General features: G+C 36.4%; 1 protein-coding gene across 6 annotated transcripts in view; it reads right to left on the bottom strand.

The window, feature by feature from the left end:
- Positions 1 to 12,626, bottom strand: part of POLN (DNA polymerase nu) — a 349,980-nt gene that overhangs the window by 80,124 nt on the left and 257,230 nt on the right. For all 6 annotated transcript variants that reach the window (XM_074229925.1, XM_074229926.1, XM_074229927.1 and 3 more), the window contains one exon: positions 5,596 to 5,678. In XM_074229925.1, coding sequence (XP_074086026.1) covers positions 5,596 to 5,678 — 83 coding nt within the window. The remainder of the gene's footprint in view (positions 1 to 5,595; positions 5,679 to 12,626) is intronic.

Below are 12,626 nucleotides of genomic sequence, written 5' to 3'. Positions count from 1 at the left end.
CTGTCATTACTGAGTATACTAGGAGTCCTGGAGTCCTGATTTGAAAAAAAGAAAGTGTATTTTAAAGGAGCCTTGACACAAAGATTATCTTGCAATAGATTTACCTGTCCTGATAGTATGCTTAGAAAATATGACCACTATTCTTTTTTTTAGTTTTTTTTTGCAAGGCAATGGGGTTAAGTGGCTTGCCCAAGACCACATAGCTAGGTAATTATTAAGTGTCTGAAGCTAGATTTGAACTCAGGTACTCCTGACTCCAGAGCCAGTGCTCTATCCACTGTGCCACCTAACTGCCCCTATGACAACTATTCTTTTTTTTTTTTAGGTTTTTGGCAAGGCAAATGGGGTTAAGTGGCTTGCCCAAGGCCACACAGCTAGGTAATTATTAAGTGTCTGAGACCGGATTTGAACCCAGGTACTCCTGACTCCAAGGCCGGTGCTTTATCCACTATGCCACCTAGCCGCCCACTATGACCACTATTCTTAAGAGATAAATGGATTAGAAAATTAACAGAAGATAAGTCAGAGGGTATAAAGTGAATTAGATCACATTATGTGATCTGAAAGATACAAAAAGAATTTTATAATATATTTTGGATGACTGATTTGAAAATGTGAGTAGGAAGATGTAGGACAGGAAAAGACTAAGTTAAAATGCTATAATAACAATTTATTTAGTTTTCTAAACTATAAATTAATTCAGAACCTAGAATATTGGTGTTATAAAGAACATTAGAACATAGTATGACAATGGAATGGTATTAGGATACAGAACATAAAATGTAAGAGAACCTAGTATCACAGGATATAAAATATAAATATCCATGTGGGGAGGAAACTAAGAGACCATTTAATTTAATACCTTTCTTTTATGGTAGAAAGCCCCAGAAGTAGTAAATGACTTGCTTGTTTACAGAGCAAACTAGTAATGGAGCCAGGATTAGAACACAAGTAATGGTTTTTATTTTGTAAAATTCATTTTAATAATTCAAAATATTTATTGATGGCTTACTTTATGCAAAATACTGCATGAGGTGCTATTTTCACTTATGGCCACAGATTTTAAAATACTAAAAATCTCATTTTAATTCAATAACTTTTTCTTAAGGTCCCTACTCTGCAAAAGACCTGTGATCAGTGCTGGATATACAGAGAGAGAAAAAAATGAAAAAGACCCTTTCCTCAAAAAGTACACTTTCTATTGAGCAACAACAAATTCACAGATAATTTTAGAAAGCAGAGAGCACCTAGTTGCTGAGAAGGCTCCACTGATGAGCTGACAACTGAATTGCATCAAGGAAGATAAGCATTTTGAAAGTCAGATGAAGAAGAAGCCCTGCATAGGGCACAGCTTCTGCAAGTGAAGGAAGTAGTACATGGAAATGTTTAGTTAAGAAAACAGTTTATAAGTCAGTAAGATTAGAAGATAAAGTGTGTTAAATGAAATAAGGCTGTTTAGGTAGATGCAAATGAAATTACAGAGGGCTTTAAAAGCCATGGAGTAGAAAAAAATCATGTAATTATTTCCTCTGATGCCAAAAAGGCACTCACTAAATTTTACAGATATTTTCAATGAAAAATTTAAAACATTAAGCCTAGAGAATGAAAAGATACAATAAAGGTCAGAGCAAGAATTAGCATGTTTAACAGAGAAGATCCTGAGTTGTTCTGCTAGATAAGGTACTGGTTATTGCTGCTACCAGCTCTCACCTTCCTCTCCTCAACCCAGTGAAACACTAATATCCTACAAAGCTTGACTCAAGGGCCACTTCCATCCTCCCCTGATCCCTCCTCTAGGAAATAAAGGAAAGTTTGGACCTCAAAGAAGTCCTAATAGGAAGACACAAATAAATGGAGAGTTATACCTGATATTGACTGGGAAGACTAAATATAGAAAGCATGAACATTTTGCCCTATTAAAAACAGATTTGCCACAATTCGAATTAAAGTCCTTGCAGGATGTTTCATAGGTCTAGGTGTACAATTAGAAAACTTCATCTCTTAAGAATTTAGCATTTTTGTCTGAAGAGTTTTTGCTCAAAAGGTAACAATGGTGACCTTAGCATACTTCATGCCACCAGGTGACAATTATTCAATGCTATATAAAATCAGATTGTGAGAGCCTGAAGCAATTGCAGAGATGACTTCATAGTTCACTCTATCCATTTGACAGATGAGGAAATGATGCCTGACTCATGTGGGGTGAGAGAAATTCAGTTCCCACCTAATCATGGTGAATTGCTATGGCTGGATAAGTTTCTCCTCTGGAGGCCAAATTTTTGGTAATGAGCTAGGCTGGTATTAGAGAATACACAGTCTGTTGAAAGGCCTGACCTCCAAGCCTTGCAAGCATGATAAGATCTGTCAGAATGAACACTGCTCTTGTACAGTCTCTTAGAGTCCAGTGTCACTATATCTCAATACATATGAGGAAGATGTGAACAGAGGAAGATTACATTTGTATCATGGATTACTTGGGATTGGCTGAGTATTATTAATGAAGGGAAATTTGATTGGTATAAGGAACTCCCAGAAATGCAGGTTGGCACCTTTTGTGTATGTAATCTGTTGTTTTAAAAAAAAGTTGCCCACAGTACTGAGAGGTTGTGACTTACCCAGGGTGGCACAGCCATAATATGCTAAAGGCAGGACTAAAATCCAGTTCTTCCAGATTCCAGAGCTGGCTCTCTCTCTACTGTAGCATACTACCTCCCATTAGCACCACAATACTGCTATAGTCTGGATAACAAGATTAGTGTGCTAATCTAGGAATACAACTAGTCATTGGGATGTTTTTTCCAGGGGGGGGTTATGAATTCCTAATAACATCTAGAATTATAGGACTCTACTATGGAAGGGAGCTAGAAGAGAATCTAGTCCCCCCCCCCCCCCCCCCCCAGCATTAGTAACTGCTTGTACTGCTTCTTTGACAAATGGTCATATAACCTCTACTACACTGGGAGTGTGGTTGGACAGATACCATTTTTAGGAAGTTTATTCTTATACTGACCCAATATAAGGCAGGAATCTGTGGAACAATATGGATATAAATTGAGGATTTCCTTTATTATTATTATTATTATTATTATTATTATATTTGCTTTTAAAGGTCATTAAGATAAAGGGCAAAAACATTAATGATTTGTGCAACAATTTTCGTTTTTTTCTGATAAAATGAACTGTTAAGAAAATAGTTTTTACCAAAAACTTATTTGATAGAACAGAAAAAAATAACAAAATACATCTGGAAGAACAAAAAGTCAAGAATATCAAGGAAAGTAATGAAAAATATACCAAGGAAGGTGATCTAGCAATAATCCCCAACTATATTATAAAACAGTAATCACCAAAATTATCTGGTATTGGCTAAGAATGGGGGTGGGAAGGAATCAGTGGAATAGATTAGGTATACAAGACACAGTAGAGAATGACTATAGTAGCTTAGTGTTCTATAAACCGAAAGGTTGCAGATTTGGGGATAAGAATTCACTATCTGACAAAACTGCTAGAAAAACTGTAAAACAATAGGACACAAACTAGGCATATGGTAAGGTCAAAATGGGTTCATGATTTAGATATAAATGATAAGCAAATTAGAAAATCAAGGAATAGTCTTCCTCTTATATCTATGAGAGGGGAAGAATTCATGTCTCAAACAAGAGATAGAGAATTATTAAAAGTAAAATAGATACTTTTGTTTATATCAAAATATAAAGCTTTTGTACAAACAAAACCAATGTTCCAAGATTAAAAGGAATGCAAAGGTGGGAAACAATTTTTACAGCAAGTGTATCTGATAAAGGTCTCATTTCTCAAAAAAGTAGAGAACTGAATCAAATTTCTAAGAAAACAAGCCATCACCTAATTTATAAATGGGTATTAATAGGCAGTTTTCAAATGAAGAAATGAATCTATAGGCATATAAAGAAGTGCTCCAAATCACTTTTCATTAGAAAAATGCAGATTAAAACAACTCTGAGATACTAATCATACCAATCAGATGGGTTACTATGACAAAAAAGGAAAAAAGGTAAATGTTGGAGCGGATGTGAGAAAATTGGTGGAGCTGTAAACTGATACAACCATTCTGGAGAGCAATTTGGAACCATGATCAAAAATGAAAAGCATTTTATATTCATCACACAAAAATATTTATAGCAGCCCTTTTCATGGTGGCAAAATATTGGAAATTGAGGGAATGTTCATCAATTGGGGAATAACTGAACAAGTTCTGGTATATGAATATAATATAACATTATTATTGTGCAATATGAAATGATATATAGGCAGATTTCAGAAAGATTTGGAAAGATTTGTATGAATTGATGTAAAGAGAAATGATCAGGACCAGGAAAAAATGTATACAATACTATCAACATTGTATAATGATCAACTATGAATGACCCAACTTTTGTCAGCAACACAATGATCTGAGAAAAATACAAAAGATTTGTGAAGAAAAATACTATCCATATCCAGATAAAGAACTGATGGACTCTGAATGCATATTTTTTAATTAATTTATTCTTTCTTGTGGTTATTTTTTCCTTTTGATTTTTTTCCCTTCCACAACTGAAACTAACATGGAAATGTTTTATATAACAACACATGTATGAACTATATTGAACTGCCTACTATTTCCAGAAGAGGGGAAGGGATGGGGTGAGTGAAAAAAATTGTAACTTAAAATATTATAAAAATGAATTTTAAAATTTTCATGATATTTAATTGGGAAAAATCAAATATGATTTAAAAAGAAAAATAGCTCTATTTCCCCTAATGGTTGAGGTCATACATTCTATTGCACTTACTCCATGCAAGAGTCTGCAATGATTGACATTACCGCTGAGGCTTTAGATGGCAAGCAATGTTTTCCAAAGTGGGAGACTTTTTAAAAGGAGAATAAAAAAGGGGAAGAATTGGTTTTATGAGCAAGAGTGGCAAGTTGGAGTTTGGTTGCCCAGAGAGAGAAGGCAACCATGCAGAAAAGTATAATCCAAGATGCTCCTGAACCTCAGTGACACATCTGGACTGAGATGATGATGATGGTGATTAGACAGGGATGATAGTGATAGTAATAATATTATGATGACAGCTGACATTTATTTATATGTGTGATATCTCATTTGAGCCTTATATCAACTTTATGTAGTTTATATTATTTCATCTGGCAGATGAGAAAACAGAATTTTAGAGAGGTTACATAATTCAGTTATTCATTAGCCTCTCCTAAGAAAGTATTGGCAAAATACTCTTAGAGGCAGATGGCATCATACAACAAGCATCAATCTTGGAGCCAAATCAGAAGTAGCTATGCTTCCTTCCTATGCTGGGAAGTTAGAAAGATTAAAGGGGAATTTGATGGAGTATGTAGAGCTGCATGCATGAGGGCAAAGAATGTTCTGTTATTAGATTGCCTTACTATGTTTCTTTATATCTTATTTAATTTTGTTATTAGACTTACATATCTCTGACATGATTTTGGAAAAGAGTCATACATAGGATAGGGACTCAGGCCATGAATAATTACTATCCTCAATAGACACACTAAATCTGAGAATAGTTAAGGGAATAATATTTAAGAACAATTCCTACCTGCTCCATAGACCACTGAATATACAACTCTCTTGGTCTGTTCTCTCTCCACATTTGTGATTTGTTCAAGAGGAATTCCCTTCCTAAGAGAGAAAAACTTGTATCAGTTCCCAAAACACAATAAAATAGCATTTTCCAGGTATGTTCAGGATTATAAAAAAAGGTGCTGTCCAGATTGTCCTGAATATAGTACCCACATTTAAAAAAAATGTCCTAAAAATCTACAGTATAACTTATTCAGGAATGTTCCTGGTTGATCTACATAAGGAGGATTTGATCTTCATAATCTAAAGGTGGAGGATTCAAAAGGCAAAGGTAAAAATAGTTCATGTCACCCCATTTTTTTAAAAGTTAGTGAAGGGAACAAGTCATGAGCATTTGTTACTAATTCTCAGATTCTGGGAAAGCTTTGAGGTTTTGAACATGTACTGATGCTGCCTTTTCTCTGTCCCATCCAAGGGATTTTGGATCTGCCTTTTATATCCCCTAGGCCATGTGCTTTGATGGAAAGACTTCTAGCAGCATAAACTCACCATTAGGGAGGAATTCAAAAATAGAAGATAAAAGAATTAACCGAACCTCTTGACTAGCATTTGAATCAATTGATTTATCAGACATGAAAATTTAAAAAATCAAACCATAAATACTCTGCCTTTTCATGTCTGATACTACATACAGAATCTAGAGCTAGATAGGATGGCAGATAAAGAGGAAGGCAAGTACACAAGACCTGAAGGGAGGAGCGAGCAAGATTAGAACTGAAGTCCTCCCACTTCAAATTCAGCTCTCTTGACTACTCCACACTAGTGCAGCCCTCAATCTGCCCAGTCTTGCACCTTATGAGATCACTCTCCAAATACATTTTGAAGCTTTATTACAGGCAAAAACATTGTTAAAATACTGTAGGAAAAACATGGTTAGTTAAGAAACAGAAGGGGCTAGAGGCATTCCCAATAAGATCAGGGGAGAAACAAGGATGACCATTATCACCACTACTATTCAGTATCATATTAGAAATGTTAGCTTGGGCAGCTAGGTTGCATAGTGGATAAAGCACCGGCCTTGGAGTCAGGGGTACCTGGGTTCAAATCTGACCTCAGATACTTAATAATTACCTAGCTGTGTGGCCTTGGGCAAGCCACTTAACCCCATTGCCTTGAAAAATCTAAAAAAAAAAAATGTTAGCTTCAGCAATTAGAGAAGAAAAGAAATTGAAGGAATTAGATGAGGGAAGGATGATACAAAACTCTGACTCTTTGCAGGTGATATGATGGTATACCTAGAGAATCCCAAGAAATCATCCAAAAAACTACTGGAAACAGTTAGCAACTTTAGCAAACAATCCTCAACTTTTCTATATATGACTAGCAAGATACAGCAGGAAGGGCTAGAAATATAAATTCCATTCAAAGTAACCTCAGACAATATAAAATACTTGGGAGTCTATTTGCCAAGGCAGACTCAGAAATTTTTTGAAAACAATTGCAAAACACTTCTCACGCAAATAAAATCAGATTTAAATAACTGGGCAAACATCAACTGCTCATGTATTGGCCGAGCTAATATAATAAAAATGACAATTCAATCAAACTACCTGTTTAGTGCCCTACCAATCAAAATTCCAAAAAACTACTTTAGTGAGTTAGAAAAAAGTTTTAAGTAAATTCATATGGAGAAATAAAAAGTCAAGAATTTCCAGGGATTCAATGAAAAAAAGTGAAAAGAAACTGACTAAGTCTTACCAGATTTAAAATTATATTATAAAGCATCAGTCATCAAAACTGTCTGGTATTGGCTAAGAAATAGGGTAGTGGACCAGTGGAATAGACTAGGTGCAATAGCAGGAAACGATTATAGTAATCTTCTTTGATAAACCCAGAGTCCAGGTATTGGGATAAAAACTCTCTCTTTGATAAAAACTGCTGGGAAAATTGGAAGTTAGTATGGAAGAAACTTAGATTAGACTAACACTTCACATCATTTACCAAGATAAGATCCAAATGGATACAGGATTTAGACATAAAAAACAATATTATAAGCAAACTAGAAGATTAATGACTAGTTTACCTGTCAGATCTATTGAAAGGGAAGCAGTTTATGACTAAGGAAGAGATGGAGAATATCACTAAAAACAAACTAGATGATTTCTATTACATTATATTGAAAAGCTTTTGGACAGACAAAACCTCTGTAACCAAGATCAAAAAAAATGTACTAAACTGGGAAATAATCTTTACAACTAGTATTTCTGACAAAGGACTCATTTTTAAAATATACAGAGAACTGAGTCAAATTTTTAAAAAATAGCCATTCCCCAATTAACAAATGATCAAAGGATATGCAAAGGCAATACATAGATGAGGAGATCAAAGCAATCCAGAGTCATATGGAAAAATTGCTCTAAATCATTACTTATTAGAGAAATGCAAATTAAAGCATCTCTGAGGTACCACCTTACACCTCTCAGACCGACCAATATGACAAGAAAGGACAATGATCATTGTTGGAAGGTTGTGGGAAATCTGGGACACTATTACATTGTTGGTGGAGCTGTGAACTCATCCAATCTTTCTGGAAGGCAATCTGGAACTATGCCCAAAGGGCTACAAAAATGCGCTTACCCTTTGATCCAGCAATACCTCTACTGGATCTATACCCTAAAGAGATGATGAAAAAGGGTTAAAACATTACTTAAACAAAAATATTCATAGCAGCCCTGTTTGTGGTGGCAAAGAATTGGAAATCAAGTTAAATGGCTTAGCAAACTGTGTATGTATGTCATGGAACACTATTGTTCTATTAGAAAACAGGAGGGATGGGAATTCAGGGAAGCTTGGAGGGATTTGCATGAACTGATGCTGAGTGAGATGAGCAGAACCAGAAAAACATTGCACACCCTAACAGCAACATGGGGGTGGTGGTCAACCTTGATGGACTTGCTCATTCCATCAGTGCAACAATCTGGGACAATTTGGGGCTGTCTGCAATGGAGAATACCATCTGTATTCAGAGAAAGAGCTGTGAATTTTGAACAAAAACCAAAGACTATTACCTTTAATTTAGGAAAAAACCTTTTATCTTATTGTCTGATCTTTCTATCTCTTTTACTTTATATTTTTTTTTCTTAAGGATATGATTTCTCTCTCATCACAGTCAATTTGGATCAATGTATACCATGGAAACAATGTAAAGACTGGCAAATTACCTTCTGTGGTGGGGGGAGGGAGAGGGAAGTAAGATTAAGTGAATAAAATAAATAAAATCTTTAAAAAGAAAAAAAGAAACAGAAGGGGGATTTGAATTTTAAGTTTTGTAACTCTGGATATACTAAAGGGAGCAGAACCTGCCAAATCAGTGGACTCTGTCCTCTCTTCACCTTTACCCAACAATGACACTTGAAATAATGCTGAAGAATAATATGTGAAAGCATTTTTTATGTAAAGGTCTTTCCTATACACTGACAGAATGCCTTAAGATAAGTTTTTACTCTTCTTCTCAAATAATAATAATCATCTCTTTCTTCCCTTCCATTCTGGCTAATAAATTCAATTTCCCTTTTGGTCTTTTCCTTTGGCAAGGGCTTCCTCAGTCTAGCTCCCTATTTACCTTTCCAACTTATGTAGAGTTTCTGTTCTGTTAGGAGCTCATTTGCTTGGAAATTCTTTGACAAGATCTTAATTACAATTGATATCAAGTTCTCTTCTGGTTATTTGGAATTGATAGAGAAGGGGTAAGGAGAAGATTAGCATAATAACTCACTTTCCAGCCAGAACAATGTACTCTTATCTTATAGATGAAGGGCCTGGAGTTCATAGGAATGAAGTGAATTTTCCAAAACATTCAACTAATAAGGAAAAGAGCTAAGATTTAAACCTAGGTTCTAACTCCAAATCTAGTGTTCTTTTCATTATAACCAGTTACCCCAACTGGCCTCATTATTATGCCCTTAACAGAGTGTATGTGAGATTAGGTCAACATCTTTATTCTGGTATCCCCCCCCCCCCCAAATTGTTTAAGTTCTTCCTGTTCTTCCTGGCTCAGTTGAAGTTCCACATCCCCATAAAATCTTCCCTTTTCATTTTGATTTTCTTTTTTGAACTATTATAGTTTCACCTCTGCTGTCATCTGGCACTTGGCATAAATGATTTTGTGGTACTGTTAATTTGTTTTTTTTTTTTTTGGTAGAATGAAAGAAAAAGGCACTTAAGGATTTATCATGTATCAGGCATTGTGCTAAGATCTGGAGATATAGTTTCAACCAAGTAAGGCAGTCTCTGCCTTTAAGGAGCTTACATTCTAAAAGAGGAAGATGGTATAGTGGAGCTAGAGTTGGAAAGAGGGAGCCATGGCACATGTGGTGGCATGACTTGGGGATGGCCGTGAAATGCTATGATAGGTCCAGGACTGTGCAAAATAAAGTGAAAGATCAATCAGAACCCAAGAGTCCTAGGAGTGGAAATTCGAGTTCTGTTAAGAGACAATGAAGTATAGACAAAGTATAGACAACTTTGCTTGGAGACAGCTAGGAATTGGCATGGTGTGCCTGGTACCCACCATTTTATTCATATGTTCTTTCTTCCTCACAGCATATCATAAAGCCCTGAACACAAATTCAGGACAGCTTATAAACCATAGATTAGACAATAGCAATGACCACTCTTACAAATATTATTGCCCTCATTTTAAGGATGAAGTAATTTCTGAGGCTGTGACTTACCCAGGCTCACAAAGCAGCTGGGATTTGAATCTAGCCTCTCCCTGAATCCAAATCCAGAGCTCTTTCCACTTGCTGGGGGTGACAGTAATAGGCTGACTATGAAACCTATGGTAGACTTTGGCCCCTCAACACCTATCTAGTGACTAAAGGAAGGCATTTTCTGGATTTAACAATTATCCTCCCTACAGCTTTTTGCTCCACTTTTGAAGGGAGCTGACTCATGGTATTCTCTAAATGGCAGCAGATGGCATAAATAAAGCTCTCTCTCCTCAGATAATGATCCTGAATTAGCCAGAGAAAAATACCCAAGAGAAAGAAAATGGTCTAGGAAAGTGTAGTGATGCATTTAGGCTGTCTGTACAACAACAGGTAAAGTTTGGGTTTATACTGGCATGGGGTGGAGGGAACAACATCCATAGCTATAATTGCTGGGACTCTGTCTCAATGGGGAATATAGGGGGTTGGCAAACCACAATTTTGTCAAAATGTTTGTTTTCTGATGAAGAGATAGGGAAAAATCTGTCAATAGCTGAGGATTGCATCAGTGTTCCTTTCTTGCTTCTAGCTATTTCATTTAATCCTTTCATTTAAACCTTTGAAAGTTAACTATTAAGGTTTCAGAATCTAGCTTCAGAGACCCCTTAGTCAAGGTCATTGGCCCTAGGATATGGATTATACAACACTGATCTTAAGAGTCAGATTGTTGGGGTTTGAGTTTCAGCTCTGTTTCAGCCTAGCCATGTAAGTCACCTCCAAGGAGAATGGAGCTAACAGGACTTGTACTACCCCTTTTACGTGACTGAGAGGTAAATGCTTCATAAACTATAAATATCTACAGAAACATGAGCTATTCTTATTAACCTCCTTGAGCCTCAGTTTCTTCATGTCAGAAGGTGCTAATAATTGTGGCACTAGCCATCATCTTACAAGGGTTGTTGTGAGGAAAATCCTGCCTTAATTTTACAATAGAGTAAAGCAAGTGAAGATGAAGAGGAGGAGGAAGAGAAAGTGATGATGAAGACTTCTTCATTACTCCTCTGAGTAGAAAAGTCAAGGATGCTGATGGTTGGGAGGCCGGTGGTCGGGGTTACTAACTCCGGGTGAGTCACAGTGCCGGTGGCCTGAGCTGGCTCTTGCTTGGTTTTAGAAGCAGTGGCATTTTCAGTGGGAAAATCCAAGTGTGAAGGAAAGTGGACAGGGAATGTGACCATGCCCTTTTGACTGAGAAGCCATTTCATTTCTCTGGACCTCAGTTTCCTCATGTATAATGAAGGAGTTGACTATATGGTCTATAAGGTCCCTTCTAGCTCCATATCTTGAATTCAATGACCCATTGCACTTTACACAAAAGTTGACATTCCTCTTTTTCTTGAATCAGAGCCATAGAAAGCCTTTCTTTTGCCCCTTGGTGCTCAACAGATGAAATGGGAAACAGATCTAGTGGATCTGGGATCAGTAGTTATGATCTGATTCTGACATGTAGGAGCTGTGTGACCATGCCCAAGTTACTTCTCTCTGAACTTCTGCTACCTACTCCAAAGAATGGTGTGAGGAAATTACTTTGCAAATTTTAAAGTCCTAGGACAGTAAATTCTTATTGTTGTTGTAATTATTGTTATTATTCCTTACTCTTTTCTGCTGGTCTAGATAACAGGAAATGAAACTTGGTATGAATGTTCTAATAACAGCAACACTGTATGGTTGGAGGGGATATTTTCAGCTGAAGAAGGAGAAATCCCAGGAACATTCCCAGAGGCATCATTTTAAATTCTCTGCCTCCAAGGCACTAAGCAGAATAGGCAGATGGGCCCACTTGTCTTTTGTGGCAGGCAAAAACAAAGACATTTCCTGCTTCTCTGCAATGTCACGATCTCTCTTGTCAAATATCGCATAGCATTTTGCACATTCTTTGCACACTTAAAACACTTTCTCTTTATCACAATTAGTTGTGCCCTTATCTTTCCTCTTATTTTTAGAGGAAGAATTACGTTGCTTTACAATACAAGGCTTGGGAACCCTCTTCAATGGGGGAGATGCTTAATAAATATTTACTGAATTTCATTGAACTCAAATGTTAAGGACAATGCTTCTCTCCCTTTACCTCTACTACTTTTTCATGAGTTGCCTTGGGGCAGCTAGGTGGCACAGTGGATAAAGCACCAGCCCTGGAGTCAGGAGTACCTGGGTTCAAATCCAGTCTCAGACACTTAATAATGTCCTAGCTGTGTAGCCTTGGGCAAGCCACTTAACCCCATTTGCCTTGCAAAAAACCTAAATACATATATGTATATATATATATATATACATATATATA

Source organism: Macrotis lagotis, chromosome 3 (assembly GCF_037893015.1).
Source record: "Macrotis lagotis isolate mMagLag1 chromosome 3, bilby.v1.9.chrom.fasta, whole genome shotgun sequence".
In the NCBI taxonomy this organism is placed as follows: Eukaryota; Metazoa; Chordata; class Mammalia; order Peramelemorphia; family Peramelidae; genus Macrotis; species Macrotis lagotis.
This window is presented reverse-complemented; position numbering and strand designations above follow the sequence as displayed.